Source organism: Salmo trutta, chromosome 35 (assembly GCF_901001165.1).
Source record: "Salmo trutta chromosome 35, fSalTru1.1, whole genome shotgun sequence".
NCBI lineage: Eukaryota > Metazoa > Chordata > Actinopteri > Salmoniformes > Salmonidae > Salmo > Salmo trutta.
This window is the reverse complement of record NC_042991.1, coordinates 10,465,886-10,487,921: the sequence shown is the minus strand read 5'-3', so window position 1 is coordinate 10,487,921 and position 22,036 is coordinate 10,465,886. Positions and strand designations below refer to the sequence as shown.

Genomic DNA, 22,036 nt, shown 5'->3' with positions numbered 1-22,036 from the left:
CAATAGTGCATCTAAATCTTTTGGGGGGGGGGGGGGTTAGAAGGATTACTTTATCCTATCCCAGGTATTCCTTAAAGAGGTGGGGTTTCAGGTGTCTCCGGAAGGTGGTGATTGACTCCGCTGTCCTGGCGTCGTGAGGGAGCTTGTTCCACCATTGGGGTGCCAGAGCAGCGAACAGTTTTGACTGGGCTGAACGGGAACTGTGCTTCCTCAGAGGTAGGGAGGCGAGCAGGCCAGAGGTGGATGAACGCAGTGCCCTTGTTTGGGTGTAGGGCCTGATCAGAGCCTGAAGGTACGGAGGTGCCGTTCCCCTCACAGCTCCGTAGGCAAGCACCATGGAGTTGTAGCGGATGCGAGCTTCAATTGGAAGCCAGTGGAGAGAGCGGAGGAGCGGGGTGACGTGAGAGAACTTGGGAAGGTTGAACACCAGACGGGCTGCGGCGTTCTGGATGAGTTGTAGGGGTTTAATGGCACAGGCAGGGAGCCCAGCCAACAGCGAGTTGCAGTAATCCAGACGGGAGATGACAAGTGCCTGGACTAGGACCTGCGCCGCTTCCTGTGTGAGGCAGGGTCGTACTTCAACTGTATATAGTGAATTCTATACTATCTACTGTAGCTCAGTCTATGCCGCTCTGACATTGCTCGTCCATATATATAAATATTCTTAATTCCATTCCTTTACTTAGATTTGTGTGTATTAGGTATATGTTGTGACATTGTTAGATATTACTTGCTAGATATAGCTGCACTGTCGGAATTAGAAGCACAAGCATTTCGCTACACCCGCAATAACATCTGCTAAACACATGTATGTGACAAATAAAATGTCATTTGAGATTTTTGGTTCCAACCGCCGAGTCTTTGTGATACGCAGCGGAGGTGAACAGATGATCTCTGCATGTGTGGTTCCCACAGTGAAGCATGGATCAGGAGGTGTGATGGTGCTTTGCTGGTGACACTGTCAGTGATTTATTTAGAATTCACAGCATACTTAACCAGCATGACTACCACAGCATTCTGCAGCAATAGTGGGACAATCATTTGTTTTTCAACAGGACAATGACCCAAAACACACCTCTAGCATAGTTTACCAAGAAGGAGAGTGATGGAGTGCTGTATCAGATGACCTGGCCTCCACAATCAACCGACCTCAACCCAATTGAGATGGTTTGGTATGAGTTGGACCGCAGAGTGAATGAAAAGCTGCCAACTAGTGCTCAGTATATGTGGGAATTTCATGAGGTGAATACCTCATGAAGCTGGTTGAGAAAATGCCATGATTGTGCAAAGCTGTCATCAAGGCAAAGGGTGGCTACTTTGAACAATCTAAAATAAAAATATATATTTTGATTTGTTTAACACTTTTTTGGTTACTACATGATTCCATGTTTTATTTCAGAGTTTTGATGTCTTCACTATTATTCTACAATGTAGAAAATAGTAAAAATAAAGAAAAACCCCTTCAATGTGTAGGTGTACTAAAACTTTTGACCGGTAGTGTATATATACACACAAACAAACACAAACGCAGACACAGCCGTATCATGGCTGCCAGCGCCATAACGTTTCAATTTTGGGGGCAGTGTGACTCACCTTCTCCTCTCACGCCACCCCTGCTCACCCCATGCCATAAACACGCAACATACGCACACCTCTCCCCCTCCACATCCCTCCCTCCCTTGTTCCTTCTTCCAGATTAGTGTGATGCAGTATCTAAAACCACTGTAATCAAAAAATCCCCCAGGGGATTATTACATATTAGAAACTAAGCCATAATAAAACCTTTGCTTAATTTTTCAGTTCGACTTTGCTTTTTAGCATTCAAATCTTTTTTATATATATAAAAAAAAATCATTCCAGATACAAAATTATACGAACAACAACTTGCAGAGATGCACACAAACAATGACTTCATCTCATCTGCCTAGACCTGCATGTTCACACCCCCACCCCTAGTGCCTGCATTATTGTTTGCCACTTGGCCTTAAATTGTACCAATTAGTTTTTCTCAGTACCCCATGCTATTTCGATATTTCAATAATAAATCATTAGATTGTGTGATTTTAGTGTATTGATGCTTTTAGTGTACGTTTTTTCAAGATGAGTGACGAGAAGAGAAGCGTCCAACCCATTGGGTATCTCACTACACTCCCATATTGTATCTGTCTATGTGTAGCTGATGCAGAGGAGTCAGGCGCAGGACAGCAGAGATGAGTAAATAAAAGTAACTTTACTCAAAGTCATCAAAATAACAGAGAATTACCCAGCCCACAATACGGACCACAATACAACAAACAATCACTCACAAAAACCCATGAGGGAACAGAGGGTTAAATAATGAAACAGTAATCGTGGGATTGAAATCAGGTGTGTAAAACAAAGACAAAACAAATGGAAAAATTAAAAGTGGATCGGCGGTGGCTAGAAGGCCGGTGACGTCGACTGCCGAATGCCGCCCAAACAAGGAGAGGGACCGACTTTGGCGGAAGTCGTGACAGTACCCCCCCCTTGACGCACTGCTCCAGCAGCACGCCGACACTGACCTCGGGGACGACCCGGAGGACGAAGCGCAGGGCGATCTGGTTGGAGACGGTGGAAATCCCGCAGCAACGAAGGGTCCAGGACGTCCTCCACCGGCCCCCAGCATTTCTCCTCCGGACCGTACCCCTCCCACTCCACGAGGTACTGAAGGAACCTCGCCCGACGCCTCGAGTCCAGGATAGCTCGAACAGCATACGCCGGGGCCCCGTCGATGTCCAGAGGGGGAGGAGGAACCTCCCGCACCTCAGCTTCCTGGAGTGGACCAGCCACCACCGGTTTGAGGAGAGACACATGGAACAAGGGATTAATACGATAATCTGGGGGAAGCTGTAACCTGTACCATACCTCGTTCAGTCTCCTCAGGACTTTAAATGGCCCCACAAACCGCGGACCCAGCTTCCAGCAGGGCAGGCGGAGGAGCAGGTTTCGGGTTGAGAGCCAGACCCAATCACACCGGGGCCTTGCTGCGGTGACGGTCAGCGGCGTCCCAGGTCTCCTCCAAGCGCTTGAACCATTCGTCCACCGCAGGAGCTTCGATCTGGCTCTTATGCCACGGTGCCAGAACCCGCAGATACCCCAGTACGCACTGGAAAGGAGAGAGGTTAGTGGAGGAGTGGCGGAGTGAGTTTTGGGCCATCTCTGCCCAGGGGATGAACGCCGCCCACTCCCCCGGCCGGTCCTGGCGATATGACTGCAGAACCCTACCCACATCTTGGTTTACTCTCTCCACCTGCCCGTTACTCTCGGGGTGAAAACCTGAGGCGAGGTTGACCGAGACCCCCAGACGTTCCATGAACTCTCTCCAGACCCTGGACGTGAATTGGGGACCCCGATCAGAGACTATGTCCTCAGACAGGGCCTCCGCAGTCTGTAGGGCTGTAGGGAGACCCGGCAAAGGGAGGAGACGGCAGGACTAGGACTTAGAAAACCGATCCACAACGACCAGGATCGTGGTGTTGCCCTGTGAAGGAGGAAGATCCGTCAGGAAGTCCACCGACAGGTGCGACCATGGCCGGTGTGGAACGGGTAGGGGTTGTAATTTCCCTCTGGGCAGGTGCCTGGGAGCCTTGCACTGGGCACACACGAAGCAGGAGGAAACATAAACCCTCACGTCCTTGGCCAAGGTGGACCACCAGTACTTCCCACTAAGGCAACGCACCATCCGACCGATGCCAGGATGACCAGAGGAGAGTGCCGTATGGGCCCAATAGATCAAACGGTCACGGACAGCAGACGGAACGTACAGGCGCCCAGCTGGACACTGGGGGGGAGTGGGCTCTGTGCGTAACGCCTGCTCGATGTCCGCGTCCAGCTCCCACACCACCGGTGCCACCAGGCAAGAGGCTGGAAGTATGGGAATATGATCCATGGACCGCTCCTCTGTGTCATACATCCGGGACAGTGCGTCTGCCTTAGCGTTTTGGGAACCTGGTCGGTCAGATAGAGTGAAAACAAAATGTGTAAAAAACATGTCCCACCTTGCCTGGCGAGGGTTCAGTCTCCTCGCTGCCCGGATATACTCCAGATTGCGGTGGTTAGTCCAGATGAGAAAAGGGTGTTTAGCCCCCTCAAGCCAATGTCTCCACGCCTTCAGAGCCTTGACAACAGCCAACAGCTCCCGGTCCCCCACATCCTAGTTTTGGTCCGCCGGGCTGAGCTTCTTCGAAAAGAAAGCACAGGGGCGGAGCTTTGGTGGTGTGCCCGAGCGCTGAGAGAGCACGGCTCCTATCCCAGCCTTGGACACGTCCACCTCCACTATGAACGCCAAAGAGGGATCCGGATGAGCCAGCACGTGAGCCGAGGTAAACAGAGCCTTCAGGTGACCAAAAGCCCTGTCCGCCTCAGCCAACCACTGCATCCGCACCGGTCCCCCCTTCAGCAGTGAGGTAATGGGAGCCGCTACCTGACCAAAACCCTGGATAAACCTCCGGTAGTAGTTGGCAAACCCTAGAAACCGCTGCACTTCCTTTACCGTGGTGGGAGTCGGCCAATTACGCACGGCTGAAATGCGGTCACTCTCCATCTCCACCCCTGAAGTGTAAATGCGGTACCCTTGGAAGGAGACGAACTGTTGAAAGAACAGATATTTCTCAGCCTTGACATACAGGTCATGCTCCAACAGTCAACCAAGCACCCTGCGCACCAGGGACACATGCTCGGCGCGTGTAGCGGAGTATATCAGAATGTCGTCGATATACACCACTACACCCTGCCCATGCAGGTTCCTAGAAAATCTCGTCAACAAAGGCCTGGAAAACTGATGGAGCATTCATCAACCCGTACGGCATGACAAGGTACTCATAGTGCCCTGCGGTGGTACTAAATGCCGTCTTCCACTCGCCCCCTCCCGGATACGCACCAGTAGTGATCGATTAGGGACCTGTCGTTCCATCCCGCGCTGTCTGCCAGGGTCCGGAAGTCCAAGACGAAATCCTGCTCGCTCCTTGTCCCCTGCCTCAGGTGGAACAGACGTTCACCCGCCGCTCGACTCTCAGGCGGGTGGTCGAACACTGCTCGAAAGCGGCGGGTGAACTCTGCGTAATGAGCCAACGCCGCATCTCCCTCACACCATACGGCGCTGGCCCACTCCAGGGCTTTGCCTGAGAGGCAGGAGACGAGGGCGGACACACTCTCACGCCCCGAAGGAGCCGGGTGCACGGTCTCCAGGTAGAGCTCCAGTTGTAGTAGAAACCCTTGGCATCCGGCAGCCATCCCATCATACTCCCTCGAGAGCGCGAGTCGAATCCCGCTGGGACCAGGGGAAAGAGGGGTGGACTGTAGGACCTGTTGTAGTGGAACTGGTGGAGGCGCTGAAAAACCTCCTCCTCTCCCCAAATGATCCATAGTCTGCAGCATGCGATCCATGGCAGTGCCCAGACGTTGCAACATGGTCGCGTGCTGCTGAACGCGCTCCTCCACTGGAACTGGGAGGGCGTCTGCTCCTGCTGACTCCATTCTTCAGGGTGAGTGATTCTGTAAGGGTCTATGTGTAGCTGATGCAGAGGAGTCAGGCGCAGGACAGCAGAGATGAGTAAATAAAAGTAACTTTACTCAAAGTCATCAAAATAACAGAGAATTACCAAGCCCACAATACGGACCACAATACAACAAACAATCACTCACAAAAACCCATGAGGGAACAGAGGGTTAAATAATGAAACAGTAATTGTGGGATTGAAATCAGGTGTGTAAAGCAAAGACAAAACAAATGGAAAAATGAAAAGTGGATCGGCGGTGGCTAGAAGACCGGTGACGTCGACCGCCGAACGCCGCCCGAAAAAGGAGAGGGACCGACTTCGGTGGAAGTCGTGACACATATTCCATGTCTTGAAATATGCAGACTGAGGTTTACTGTAATACTTCTAACAGCCAACTTTCTAGCTCCGCCCATAACTTTTGGACATTATAGCATTTCCAGAAAGCACGGAGACATTATTGGTTTTTTACTTAAGCGGTGTCAAGTCTGCAGCTTTAAATTAGCATTGGGGGCCTGAAAGAAATGAAATTGTTTAAAAGACCCGCAGCATTTGAGTAAGTGCCTGTAACAATGTACAAGTGAAAAACAAATTGTTCCCTCGCCAATTTGGATCACGTCACCTTGTAAGGGCTAATAAAACATGAGCTTTGCAATAAAACAGTACTGCTTTCAAATTAAGCAGAACTACAGTTACAGCAGTACTACAGTTTGCATTCATCACTGGGACAGTCAAAGGAGAAATTAAATCTCTAAAACACACGTTTTAATTAGATCAGAGTGAGGGTTAATGACTCAAGTGAGTGACGGGTCAAAAAAGAAAAAGAAAGAATACGGAAGCATTCCAGTCCATATAATGATTCTTTGAATGAAGTAAAATATCATTATATATTGTTTTTTATTTGATCTCTGTGCTTCATAGTCTAGTGTACCAGCAACGTAATTTGTAGCTTTATTTATAGAAAAAAATGTATTTCTAAGAATGTAATATTGCTGAACGGACAATAAACCTAATTTACGACAACGGTCATCATTAAGCGTCATCCAGCTCTGATCAACATTAGCACCTCTGGTGAACCCAGAAGTACTGAGCGAAGAGATAATGATGAGGAGGAGAGAGGAGACCAAATCAGGCGGAAAATAATCTATTCATCTCACAAACACTGGCCTAATTACGCACAGCTTTAGCTGGGGCACATACTCAGGATACAAAAAAAGCCTAGGATAATAATAATTCTCATCCATCTATATGAACTACCCTGGTGCCATCCCCAGCCCATATCTCCATGCCCTGCCCCAGATGGCCGAGGCTGAGGGGGAGCGCTTGTGGAGACTCTAGGATGTCAGGTGGGCGTCTTGGTCACACTGAGCCTATTCCTGGAAACAAAACTGTGCTCTCATATGAGCAGAGCATGTAAAATAGCCAGGATTTTAGATTATAAAACATATTGTTTGCCAGGAGAAGGGTAGAGTGGGGCAGTCTGCCTGCAGTGGGCAAGAAGACGTAAACAAAAAAAAAATAAGGTAATCCCCCTCTGGATTAGAAGTAGTAAAATTTTCAGCACATAATCTTGTCAACTGGCACTCATCTCAAAAGGACCCTATTGTATTTAAATTAGTTAATGCTCTAAATGTTCAAAGTGCTTGACAATACAAATCCAATATACTTGGAGAGTAATATAAAAATATAAATAAATTACTCATCCTCAAATTATAGATAGGCAAACACTTGTAGTGTTAAAGTGTTGAAAATGTGTTAGTGTTAAAAATAAGTGTTAACTCATATTCCAATCATGGAGGCCTAGATTGAAGTAAACACTTCAACACTTAACACTGACAAAACTTCCTCTTATAAGACGATGCTTCAACCCTCAACACTTTCAGTGAGGCCCCCAAAGGATTCTGCTAGCTGTGGCTGGTAATGAGAAACAGACACTCAATCTCCATTGGGCCAAATGTGTCACAAAGAAACTATAAATAGCCGGCAACACAACCTTCCAAAAGTGTCTGTTACCTTGTGTCACCCTCAGAGTGTTTAAAGATGCAAAGTCCCCTGTTTTAGGGATCTGCGTTGTTCTGGTACCGGTTCCGACTGACATTTTCACTTATAAATTAATCTGTAGACACCATAGATGGAAATGGCTTGCTGGAGCGTTAGCCGTGATTCTCACGAACCCAGGAGTATGTCTCTTCTGCCTTTGTGAAGCAGGATGCGAAATCTGACACCATTTGAAGCTGGGGTGTCCCTCCTACCATTTCATTCACTCTTCCGACTGTTCATCAACTACTGGCTGAACCCTACGTCACAGCCACTAACATCGTAGCGCAGCAGGAGAGCGTGATTTCGTTGCTGTAACACATTCAGGGGTTAAAGTAAGGGGGTACGGTTCGGTACGGCGTCCCAGTAAAATAAATAGTGGGGGTACGCTGTACCAGTAAAACGTGAGCCTGTCACAATTAATACAACACCATTATTTAACATTACGGCATGTCAGCAGGGATCCTCAACTAGATTCAGACGCAGGCTGTTTTTTATGGTGATCCTATGGTCAGGGGGCCGGAACATAATTACAAATAATTTGTAGACGGCAAGAATCACAAATACATAACATTTTTGACAAAAACATGATCATTTCAAACTTTGCTTACATTTGTATATGATCATGTGTCTCTATTATGCATGGGAATAATTGGGAACAGATTTCCAAAATTAAAATAACTGGTGTTTTTACAATCTTTTATGTCCAATAATGAAAATTCAAAGAAAATAAAAAATACATCACTTTTTGTTCAGAAATCTTGGGGGGCCAAATAAAACGGTCACAAGTTGGGTAACCCTGATGAATACTACAGCAAAGTGTGCAAAAATACTACAGTGAATACTATAGTATTTATACCATAGTATACTATAGCATTTTTCCATGTGGGTATATTATTAAAACAAGAACATAAGGCATAAAGGCTTCATAATTCATAAAGGTCATGTTAACTGACTAATATTATCTCATAGAACAAAACGTATAAGATCTCCTGAGCCTGTGTTAACCTCTGACCTTATTTTCTGTATTTATCCCAAAACCCCATTCTTTCCCCATTCATTTCCCCCATAGGAATGGCTGAACGAACCAGAGGTAACTCATGTACGTTTTTCAGGACTACAAGCTGGCAAGCTCTATATAACAGTAATCAGGGTTCAAATAATAAATACAAAACTATTGCCATGGTCGACAGTAGTTTTCCCCAGTGATGGGAGCATACCTGGCTCTGTGCAGTTCTTTGACTCGGTCTCGGTCTCATTGTCGTTGTCGGGTTCATGTCCCATGAGCTTCCTTCCCCAATGTTCATGCTTCTCGTGTCCATTTTTTAATGTTATTCCGTACCCTGGAAGAAAAGAGGTATCCTTGCTCATAGAAAATCATAGCCATGTTACATAAAGAAGTTGAGTAACATCAGTGTTATTAAGTACTTCATTAAAAATACTTTTAAGATACTACTTAAGCAGTTTTTTGGGGGGTATCTGTACTTTACTATTTATATATTTGACAACTTCTACTCCACTACATTCCTAAAGACATTTTTTACTCCCATACATTTTCCTTGACACCCAAAAGTCCTTTCAACATTTTGAATGCTCACGCAGGACAGCAATATCATTGTATTCACGCACCTAGCAATATAACGCTTTGTCATCCCTACTGCCTCTGATTGGCGAACTCACTAAACACAAATACTGCATTTTTGTAAATAATGTCTGTGTTCCCTTGGCTGTCCGAAAAATGTAAAAAACAATAACAACGTGCCATCTGGTTTGCATAATATAAATCATTTGATGTATAGCATTTACTTTTTCCACCTCTGTACTTAAGTACATTTCAAACCAGATACTTTTAGAATTTTACTCAAGTATTACTGGGTGACTTTGAGTCATTTTCTATTAAGGTATTATCTTTACTTTTACACGCGTATGACAATTGAGTACTTTTTCTCACCACTGAGTATCATTGAACGAGACATAACCAATGTATCTGTGAAAAAGGTGCTGAAAAATACAGATGCATTCATAAATCATGACAGTGATTGTAATGTTGATCACTTGAAACGAAATGGATATGCATGGAAATTCTACCTCAAACTAGATTGACAACTAATCGCATTGTAGGATGGAGTAGGCTTCAATAATGAATTTCCCTCATCCTTTCAGGTTTGAATGTTTCAAGTGGGATGAATACAAAATGAGAACTGTTTAATTCCCGATTACTGGATGCAAATCACCCATACACACGGCCAACTTGCGACGCTTCTGGCTTTCCATCAGTCATTTCTCGAAGGTTTTCAATGAGATTGCAATGTGCAAAGAACCCAGATTTACAAACTGTCAGTGTTGGACCCCAGTTAGATTATAGGCTCACTGATTTCAACCCCCAACAGAAAAGGATTAGCGACTTAACCGAATGACTGACTAACTAACCTTTCCCTTAGGGTATTGATTGTTGGTCAAGTCACGGTCAAGAACTGAACAGACCAACCAGACTCGAGCGTTGAGTTAAGACATTAAGATGCGTTACGACATCTGAATTCTATAATAGATAGAAGCCTCAGGATGAAACCATGAAAATTGCGAGGCAGAACAAGCTAGGTGCTTGAAAACCAAAACTAATTTGCTTCCTTGAAGCAGAAAACAAAGACATTACCCTACGTAATTTTGACATGGACAATTGGGTAATATTTGGTTTGAGACGTTGATCAATGAGATGACAACCTATATTCACCTACTCAAAAAGACAGTCAAACTGTAGTTAAACCTCCAATGTGTTATCACTGTGCTTTCAACCATCTAAAAGCACAACCAAATTCCAATGGAAAAACAAAGTCTGATTTTTGGTTTAGTTGTCAACCAAATGTCTATCACTGCATTTGAACCATTTAAAAGCACAGCAAAGTTCAAATGAGAATTCAACATCAGATATTTTGTTTATTTATACAGACTAATGCGATATCACAGGAGAACCAAATGTGTATTTTTCTATCCTTTATTTAACTAGGTAAATTCTTACTTACAATGATGGCGTACCCCAGCCAAACCCTAACGACCCTGGGGAACTGCGCGCCGCCCTATGGACTCCCAATCACAGCTGGTTGTGATACAGCCTGGAATCAAACCAGGATCTGTAGTGATGCCTCTAGCCCTGAGATGCAGTGCCTTAGACCACTGCACTACTCGGGTGCCCGAGTGACTTGGATTGCAGTTGAGACTACATTAAAAGCACATGGTGCAACTGATTCTGCACAGATTATTACAGCAATTGTGAAGATCTCCACAGACCTGCGATGTTGACCTATGCATGCTACTATATATTGAACATGCATGCCTTAGATTATTACATGAGAAGAAATGTGGCCATGGATTTTAAGGTTGAATGTTACATTGGTTTGTAAAATGGCCTTAACATTAAGCTGTATTTACTGCATTACAAAAGTAATATTGAATTGTGTTTTGATGACAACGCAACCAAAAATGAACATTTAAAAGGATATTTATCTACTGCTTGGACAGTTCCATCCGAGCCACTGGCTTAATCTCCTTCTTTAACTTTTATTTCTGGTTGAGTTGGAGACATGAATCCAACATATCATTTGTTAACTTGTCGACAAGTCAAAAGGCTATTTGTTGTATTTCAAAAGTGATATTGAATTGTGTTTGGTTGTCAACGCAACCAGATATCAACATTTGAAGGAGATGTATTTTCTGCTTGAATAGTTCCATCTGTGCCACTGATTTATTCTGGCATTAATTCCAGTTTGACTACAAATGAATAATTGATATGTTGGATTCACGTCTCCATCTCAACCAAAAATCTAAGTTATAGAGTAGGACCAAATCAAATCAAACTTTAAATGCGCTTTTAAACCGAAGTTTGATTTTATTTTGTCCTATTCTTTAACTTAGATTTTTGGTTGAGATGGAGATGTGAATCCAACATACACACTGAATATACAAAACATTAAGAACATCTGCTATCTCTATAACATAGACTGACCAGGTGAATCCAGGTGAAAGCTTTGATCCCTTATTGATGTCACTTGTTAGATCCACTTCAAAATCAGAGTAGATGAAGGGGAGGAGACAGGTTAAAGGTTTATTAAACCTTGAGACAATTGAGACATGGATTGTGTATGTGTGCCATTCAGGGGTGAATGGGCAAGACAAAAAATGGAAGTGCCTTTGAACGGGGTATGGTAGAAAGTGCCACACGTTGCGGTTTGTGTCAAGAACTGCAACACTGCTGGGTTTTTCACGCTCAACAGTTTCCTGTGTGTATCAAGAATGGTCCACCATCCAAAGGACATCCAGCCAACTTGATAACTGTGGGAAGCATTGACGTCAACATGGACCAGCATCCCTGTGGAGCACTTTCAACACCTTGTAGAGTCCATGCCCCGACGAATTAAGGTTGTTCTGAGGGCAAAGTGTTGATATTTTGTTGTGTTGACAACCAAACACAATTCAATAATATCATTAAATATCATCAAATTTGAAATCAACCAGAGCTTGAAACCCTAGGCCTATTGTATTGTCCATTTTTAGTTGAATTATGGGTTGAATTCAAAACAATTGCTGTTGATGACTTTTCAAATGCTACAGTATATAGGCCTAAATAGCGTCATTGATGATTGATACAAGTATGGACAAATTTTATTTGCTCTGTTAAACTTATTACCCTTGAGGATGACTTTGATAGTAGCAGTGAATCTATTTAGTTTTTAAGTGGGGATCTCTCAACAATCACTCTCACAATGGCACATTGGTAATGGTCAGTAACAAATATCATAGCCAAGCAGGATTGAGCTTGGTTAAAACCTTGAATGGGAGACCAAAGGGTAGCTGTAGATCAGGGATGGGCAACTTTGATGGGAATGTAATTCTGTGCATTTTGCTGCAATTTTACATATTTTGCAACGGTGCGAAGAGAAAATGTTGCAGTTTTACAGGCAATTTCCTGCAATTCTACACATTTTGCCATAGGGTGGAGGCAAATGTTTGCCGTTTTTTAATGTTTTTAACTTAGTAGGAAATAAACTAAATACATTGAAGTTATTCGAAAATGCATTAATTTGCTCAAGTTAATCATAAACATAAACATAAACAAAATGCAAACAAATTCATATTTACATGCAACTTTCTGAAACGGAACAGGAATGCTCCCATTGGTGTGTTGTGCGAGGTGTTTGCATGCGTATGTCTAGTCTTCACCTTGTGTAGCCGTTAGCGTCAATGCTAACGATAACTGTCTGCTGGTAGATGGAAAGGCTTTCCCAAAAATCTCCTCAATTAAATGTGAACTACAAAGTAGACCATGTCTACCTGGCAGAATGATATCATGAATATTTGCATCAGTCCAGTGGCCATTTGTTTAGCAAACTCTGCAATCACATGAGCGCTAAGAAACACTGGTCTCTGGCTGGTGCTCACGTACATTAAAAGGTAACTACATCCAAAATTCGACATGTATTTTTTTCCCCAGACCTCAAAGGTGGTCTCCTGATCTGGTTTAAGCATTGTTCTGGATTTAGAACATGCAACTGTTTTGTTTTTCTCAAAATGGTGTCAGCAAAAAACCTGACAATACTGGGAAAACAAAATGGAATTTTGGAGAAAACAATTCACAGAATCAGGAAAAAAATAAAACAGATTTTATAGGGCCCTATCAGGACTACACTGAGAGAGAGAGAGAAACAGAGGGCATAATCATCCTGCAACCCAGTCCAATTAGCTGGCGAGCGAGATGAACCAATGACACCCATCAATCTCTGCCAAGTTCCTGTGCCACGAACGGCTCCCACACAAACACGGCTCCTCTCCGCCTTCCTGCCCTGACACTGCTGAGACTTCCCAGTGCCATCTCCCTCACCATCACCCCTACAGCACACACACCTGTCAGACCAGGCCTGGCCCTAGCTCTGTAACCACCTGGCATACTCTCAAAAGTACTCTACCTTCCCCATCTTCATCATGGAGACATACCCTGCTCCAATGAAAATGGAGAGTGACAGAGAGACATAACCCTTAAGTAATCCTTCACTCAATTCCCATCCATCTGCCCTTATTCTGTTGGCACTACATTTGTCACAGACAAACAACCCCAGAGTACTCCCATCCATATAAACAGGAGTCAGAAAAGGGACATGGGCATATTACAAATGCCTGGTTCCTATTCTTATGGTGATTTGGGATTGAGAGCAATATGGAGAGCAGTCAGATGCGTTCAGAGGGGATTAGGGAGGGGGGAGAATTAAAGGGGGATAATGGAGGGGAGGTGAGGGGTTATACCTGTATTTCTCTCTGATCAAACACCTGCCTCCAACATCTGCCTCGCCTCACAAAAGGTGATGGTCAAACATGTGACATGTCTAATCATGGTAGGCTCACAGCATGCTCTCTTATCAAATACCCTCTTATGGTGACAATCACGGCGCACGGTGCACAGGTCATTCAACCTTGATTAAATGCAAAAAAAAGGCAAGCCATTACTGACCATAAAGCTTTAACTTTGGTCCCCTTAGATCCCGTCTTTTGGAGATAAGAGATTTGCGGCAAGCTTGTCTGTATATCATTCCAGAATAATCTTTTAAGCCTCTTGTTGTTTTTAATGTAATTAATAAAAACTCCAACATATCAGTGCGGTCGGACATAGGCCTACAGTACATAGCATAATGAGGCGATTTATGGTGGGTTTCTGCGCTCAGGGGCCTGAGTGGACGCAGATGGACATGTTCCACTACTGTTGGAACTCTGAACTGGGAAATCTCCTACATCAGTGCGTTCAAGACAACTGGGAACTCTGTCTTTCAACTCGGAATTCCAAGTCAGAAACTCGGGCATCTTTCTAGAGCTCAGATTTCCGACATGAAGATCACTGACGTCATGATTTAACCTAGTTTTTTTTTTTTAGTTCCGAGTTGTCTTGAAAGCCCCATAAGGCCCATGTGGTATTATTGTGAAGGGTAATGGCACTCTACAGGACTCCAAATGCTTCCAATTACCCTAGGCCACACCCCTTCCGACCACACCTGTTCCCACTCTCTTAATCACCTCTCCTCTACATTTTTCACTCTCCAGTTCCCTTTGTAAGCAGCATGCTTTAGTTTGCTTGGTGATGCCCTATCCTTCCGCCGGCCATTGGCTGTGACTGATAAAGGGCCTTTTCATTTACAGTACCAGTGAAAGGTTTGGACACACCTACTCATTCTATTGTTTTTCTTTATTTTTACTATTTTCTACATTGTAGAATAATAGTGAAGACATCATAACTATGAAATAACACATATTGAATCATGTAGTAACCAAAGAAAAGTGTTAAACAAATCAAAATGTATTTTATATTTGAGATTCTTCAAAATTAGCAACCATTGCCTTGATGACAGATTTGCACAGTCTTGGCATTCTCTCAACCAGCTTCATGATGTAGTCACCTGTAATGCATTTCAATTAAAAGGTGTGCCTTGTTAAAAGCTTATTTGTGGAATATCTTAATTTCTTAATATGTTTGAGCCAATCAGTTGTGTTTTGACAAGGTATGGGTGGTATACAGAAGATAGCCCTATTTGATAAAAGACCAAGTCCATATTATGGCAAGAACAGCTCAAATAATCAAAATTAAACGACAGTCCATCAGTACTTTAAGACATGAAGGTCAGTTAATCCAGGAAAATTTCAAGTACTTTGAAAGTTTCTTCAAGTGCAGTCGCAAACACCATCAAGCACTATGATGAAACTGGTTCTCATGAGGACCGCCACAGGAAAGGAAGACCCAGAGTTACCTCTGCTGCAGACGATAAATTCATTAGAGTTACCAGTCTCAGAAATAGCAATTAACTTACCTAAGATTGCAGCACAGAGTTCAAGTAACAGACACATCTCAACATCAACTGTTCAGAGGAGTGTGTGAAATCAGGCCTTCATGGTTGAATTGCTGTAAAGAAACCACTACTAAAGGACACTAAAAAGAAGAGACTTGCTTGGGCCAAGAAACACGAGCAATGGAAATTAGACTGGTGGAAATCTGTTCTTAGGTCTGATGAGTCCAAATTTGAGATTTTTGGTTCCAACCGCCATGTCTTTGTGAGACGCAGAGTAGGTCAACGGATGATCTCCGCATATGTGGTTCCCACCGTGAAGCATGGAGGAGGAGGTGTGATGGTGCTTTGCAGGTGATAGTGTCGGTGATTTATTTAGAATTCATGGCACACTTAACCAGCATGTCTATCACAGCATTCTAAAGCAATACGTCATCCCATCTGGTTTGCGCTTAGTGGGACTATCATTTGTTTTTCATCAGGACAATGACCCAAAACACACATTCAGGCTGTGTAAGGGCTATTTAACCAAAAAGAAAAGCGATGGCGTGCTGTATCAGATGACCTGGCCTCCACAATCACCCGACCTCAACCCAAGTGAGATGGTTTGGGATGAGTTGGACCGCAGAGTGAAGGAAAAGCAGCCAACAAGTGCTCAGCATATGTGGGAACTCCTTCAAGACTGTTGGAAAAGCATTCCTCATGAAGCTGGTTGAGAGAATGCCAAGAGTGTGCAAAGCTGTCATCAAGGCAAAGGGCCGCTACTTTGAAGAATCTTAAATATAAAATATATTTTGATTTGTTTAACACTTTTGGGGTTGGTTACTATATGATTCCATATGTGTTATTTCATAGTTTTGATGTCTTCACTATTATTCTACAATGTAGTAAATAGTAAAAATAAAGAAAAACCATGGAATGAGTAGGTGTGTCCAAACTTTTGACTGGTACTGTATATATATTTATTCTCTGAGAAAAGTGTTGAATACAATGTATATTATGCTGTTTAAACTTGTCATATCCCTTATATCCATGCTAATGCTCATTTGTTACGTTTATCCTGGCAGTCTCCTAAGTTATATGTTAAGCCTATTCCCCATAATCACATGGTACTACTTTGTCATGTCTGCACCATTTAAGTTGTGTTCTTAATGTTACCCTTTTATATCTCCATTCCAGACCCTCACATCCAATATTTTCTCCAAGGCCTTACAAGACACAATTCCTAACATTATTCCTATCCAACCTAGAGGCCTTACAATCCCAACACTTAACCTCCATCCAAACCCTCCCCCCCATGTGCCTCTGTTCAACTGTATATAATAATTACCCTTAAAACTGGATTTCTCATCTCTCTCTCCTCATTGCATTCTGACCGCTGTGCCAAGGTGACAGCAGAAATCCTAAACCAGACAGTCCTTTAAAAAACTCCCAGTCCTTTGTTTAAGTTGTGCTCTCAGAGCTTAGTGTCAATCCTAAACGCTACAGCCTAAAGAAAGGATGACTGACAACCATTGGTCATTTGTAATTGATCTAGGGTGAAATCTCTATTCCTGTCATAACAAAATGTCAGTGACAGTGCTTATCAGTCCAGTTCTGTTCAAAAGCAAACGGACAGGGCTACTTGTCTGATTACATATTCCTAATGTGTTGGCAACTCATCCTGAATGTTCACATGTGCCTGAGGTGATTTATGACAAGTGCGTGGGGGCCCATGACCTTTGGTTTTTGGGCATGTCACACACATGGTCAGCCATCAAACTTAAAGAGCGATTGAACACACCGAATTTCAGTCTTGGGTGTGGTTTGATGTGGCAGTTAAAGGTTTGTCTCCCATGAGACACCATATGAACAAAGCCAGTGTAATTTCCCCAAAACAGTCCATGAATATAGGATAACTCCAGAAATGTATTTTTTTGCTGAAATGTAATTTGCACAATTTGACATTAAGGTGTTTGGTGCAGTATTTCTCAAGTTAAATGCATGATGTGTTTATGCATCTGTTGTGCTGATGGGCGGTAGGATTGGATAGAGTCCAATCATTGCAACTGTGTATCCCGTGAGTGGGCAAATGAGCAATGTCCAACTCAACCTACCCCTCAAGTAAGTCATGACTAACTCACAAAACTATTTTGGACAAGACTGACTTTCTGAACAAAATGATCCTATTTGCACTAGTCTATTTTGACATGAGAATAAATGTTTCTAATAATCGATGCCACAGGTTAAATTGCAACTGTGTATAGCCTACCATATAGCCCAGGAATGGGCAACTCAGTCGGGGTCTGTACTTACTATTGAGTTACAATAGTAGAATACAAACAGGTGCAAGTTTTGAAATGTGGTTGTGCATCAGCAGATTCTCTTATTTCAGTCACTCAATTAGCCAATGTCAGCTAACATTTTTTAGATTGGTAAATTATTCTAGCCAACTATCTAAACTTGTAGTAATCACATCCAAATTAACGACCAGGCATGAAGGGCAAGTGTCCAGGGGCCCAGGGGCCCATAGATTTTGTTCGTCACTTTCTAAGATAATTTTAACTTGACATAAGTCATGGCAAAATGTGTAGAATTTCAGGAAACGTTATACAATTGCTAAATGTTCTCGCAGCCCCATGGTAAAATATATACAATTGCAGGAAAGGGGGGCCCAAAAGGATAGAGCCGGCCCTGTCCAGTGTGCAACGGTGTGTGAAGCCCTGGGCGAGACACGATGATGCCAGCATTACCACAAGCCTACGCTCATTCTCTCTCAAACGCTGAGCGACTGGTGCGCCAGGTTGGTTGCTCTCGCGCCTGGGACAGGCATCTGCCATAGGGTGACAACGCTCAAACCAAATGTTTACCAACCCACACGATAACATATTGTTGAGGTTCTATGACAGCCTACATCCGAGGTGATGTATATGGTTGTCGAGGTGTAAGCCACCTTGCACGCTTCTTAGCGTGTTGCAGCCGCGCACACTGCGGCATACGGACAGACCAACGCATAGTCGAACACGATGAAGAAAAATTATAGTGACCCCATATCGCAGAGGTATCCTCACAATGAATATGGGAGTTGTCATGAGAGCGTTGGGTCATAATGCCGAGGCAAACAGCCACTGCGTCGACATTGAGACTAAATGCAGAGTTTCTCAAAACCTCTCGACATTGTTATAAACCATCACTTCACTAAGCATTTTGCACTGAATAATTATGAGCAATAACCATGCACTTTATCAGTGGTTCCATCTTATCTCAACATGGTTTGATGCAGATGAATATCTGGAAATGCTGGAGGGGGGGGGCACCATAAATGATTCGGTCAATGCTGTGCTTGCATGTCCTTGAACATGTATTTTTATAAGCGTGGTGAAAGACAATTCTCTGTATATAACTAATGGCTAGCTGGTTAGAGGGTGCACTATTACACCGCAGAATTCTCAGCTGTCCTCCCTGCCCCACGTTTCTCAGCAGTTTCCCCGGCTCACACTCACCTGTCTTTGTCAGCAATACTGACATGCTCCATGCCATGCAGAGGACACTGCAGAGAAAACACACTTGCACGAAAAGCATCTCTCTCCTCCTGCGAACTTTGAAAATCTTTGTGATTATGGTCTTTTTCGAGACGCTCTTGTTCTCGTCCTGGTCCATGGCTGCAGCACGGCCAAACGGGGACTTATTGTCCTTGCCTCACTGCGGACGGGAGAGACGGAAGGTATTGCCCGTTTTTGCGGCTTCACACAGAACAGGCTCGGGACGCGGTCCTCATTTCAAGTGGCCGGGGCGCAGATGCGAAGTAGTGTGGCGGTCAGTTTGGATGGGCTACCTAGACAATGTTGTTCAGCTGTTGGATTGCTAGAACAGCGCGTGAAAATTCCGTGCCTACACAACAGGCAATGAATGACAGGGCGGTCAATTCCGAAGGTCTCCAATCAATTCAGCATTTATCTCGCAAACCCCAGATTCGGACCTTTACGTTTAAGCAAATAAGCTACCATGGCATTTGAAATTAATTGGGGGCTATTCCGGGTTGTCTTCAAGGTAGCCTTCAATGTTCTACTGAATGTACATTTAAAGCATCCTCTTCAGTTAAATGATTAAACTAAATATGGCCGCAGAACTGTGCGCACCCGACTGGTTTCATTTAATACGGGGCGGAAGAGCGCAATCGGATTTCATCAAGGTTAGCCTAATTGTTACATTCGGGTAGCAGTCATGTCACATCGTTCGAAAACCTCCCCTTAAATTCGTCGTAGAGCAGAATAATACGCGTGCGGATGATGAGACTATCGCCAACTCCGTCGCTCCCGGTGCAGTTTTCCTTTAAACTAGAGTCTTCGGTCCATTTAAAACACCTCGCCGGATTCCTCCAACTGCAACTTTTCCCAGGGTGTCATGTGCAGACACGTGATAGTTTGCGGCAATGGATAATATTCTTGTCTATGGCTCGGTTACAACTGAACTGAAAACACTGGACCATCCACCTTGAAATCCTGACAGCAGCTCATCGACCACTCTGATCTAGAACTTCTGTTTCTTTGACCCCCCCCCCAAAAAACACCTTTAAAGCATTGCATGCGTATCATCGTATTTGCGTAGTGGCATTGAGCGGTAGCAGTGCTTACAGAAGTTGTACATCTTTAGTAGCCTAGGTCCAGGAAAAAAAATGGCCTTTTTTTATGAACACATTTCACGCACTTCTATGTAAATGTGCATGACTGGAGACTTTGGCATAATATTTTTAATAGCTTACTGCACAAATGATTGAAATGACAGGCTACTTTGACAAACTGAGATCAATAAAAACAACCTCTTGAATCCATCAACAGCCTACCGTAGGACCAGGTGTGTGTTGACAATTATTGTACAATATGAGGAGGAAATTATAATCCTAAAAAAGCTTTCCAGTTTCACTGACTCACCCAATGATGTGCTGCTCACTGGCCTTGCCGATGCGCTTGTGCCAAAATACTCTCACTTGAAGACTAAACAATGTTCGCTCAATAGGCCTATCTGGAGGTTGATACAATAATTTGGTAGCCTACAGCAGACAGATTAGTATTTTATTTTCAGCAGGAGTCATTTCCTTTCCAACCTGTGTTTTCCCTTCATTGTATTTGAAATATCACGAAAGGCCTGTTTTGTCTGCATGCTGTTCACTGACAGATTTGAGGTGCAATCCCGACTGCAGACTATGCCTTGTTATTGGGAGACAGGCAATCCACAGCAAGGCTATTTTTAAAAGAAGCTATTGATCCTCTGTGGCTAAATTATAGCCCTACACATGGTGCAGTAGGCTATTCCGAATTATTACATTTCTTTCAGACAGCAGTTATTCTATAATTTTGACACATTTATTTCAATTCCTCAGGGGTGCTGCAACACCTCCAGCACCTTCCCCCGCTATGATTCTATAATGAAATAAATGATGAAGCGCTGCTGCGCATAGGCTATCAGCCAACCAAAGCGAATGATGTAAATCGAATGTTAATCACATCTTATGCTGGTGTGGCAGTACTGTTTATATTTAAACTAGATAGCTTGCAACACACACACACGACCGATGACCCGCATCACAATGCATGTTTGGATACCAGGCGGCAATCTCCATACAGGGCAGACCAACGGACGGGATAGGGGTAGACTTTGGTGCAGTGAGTTCAGAACAACCGAAAAAAAAAAAATGTATACCAACAATCTATAATTATACCACTACCCAAAAGGGCACTTGGCGAGTGGGAGAGAAAAAAAGGGAAGATGCCTGCCCGATTTCATAGTGCTGAATTGGAAAAACCCAATCTAATATCTGTCTGCATCTTTCCTGAGCAGCATCCACCCTTTACTCACTGACTGACCCTGGCCACTGGGATGTTCACAGTTTGATATACTAAACTCAGCAACAAAAAAACAAACGGCCCCTTTCAGGACCTTGTCTTTCAAAGATAATTTGTAAAAATCCAAATAACTTCACAGATCTTCATTGTAAAGGGTTTAAACACTGTTTCCCATGCTTGTTCAATGAACCATAAACAATTAATGAACATGCACCTGTGGAACGGTCGTTAAGACACAAACAGCTTACAGACGGTAGGCAATTAAGGTCACAGTTATGGAAACTTAGGACACTAAAGAGGCCTTTCTACTGACTCTGAAAAACACCAAAAGAAAGATGCCCAGGGTCCCTGCTCATCTGCGTGAACATGCTGCAAGGAGGCATGAGGACTGCAGATGTGGCCAGGGCAATAAATTGCAATGTCCGTACTGTGAGACGCCTAAAACAGCTTTACATGGAGACAGGATGGACAGCTGATCATCCTCGCAGTGGCAGACCACGTGTGACAACACCTGCACAGGATCGGTACATCCGAACATCACACCTGCGGGACAGGTACAGGATGGCAACAACAACTGCCCGAGTTACACCAGGAACTCACAATCCTTCCATCGGTGCTCAGACTGTCCGCAATAGGCTGAGAGAGGCTGGACTGAGGGCTTGTAGGCCTGTTGTAAGGCAGGTCCTCACCAGACATCACAGACAACAACGTTGCCTATGGGCACAAACCCACTGTCGCTGGACCAGATAGGACTGGCAAAAAGTGCTCTTCACTGACGAGTCGTGGTTTTGTCTCACCAGGGGTGATGGTCCGATTTGCGTTTATCGTTAAAGGAATGAGCGTT

General features: G+C 43.9%; 1 protein-coding gene across 1 annotated transcript in view; it reads right to left on the bottom strand.

Moving 5' to 3' along the window:
- LOC115174603 (sodium/potassium/calcium exchanger 4) overlaps positions 1 to 19,763 on the bottom strand; it is a 78,725-nt gene extending 58,962 nt beyond the window's left edge. The window contains exons 1-2 of the mRNA XM_029733298.1: positions 18,853 to 19,763; positions 8,774 to 8,896 (exon numbers count right to left, since the gene is read on the bottom strand). Coding sequence (XP_029589158.1) covers positions 8,774 to 8,896; positions 18,853 to 19,009 — 280 coding nt within the window. The 5' untranslated portion in view covers positions 19,010 to 19,763. The remainder of the gene's footprint in view (positions 1 to 8,773; positions 8,897 to 18,852) is intronic.
- Between the last annotated feature and the right edge of the window lie 2,273 nt (positions 19,764 to 22,036).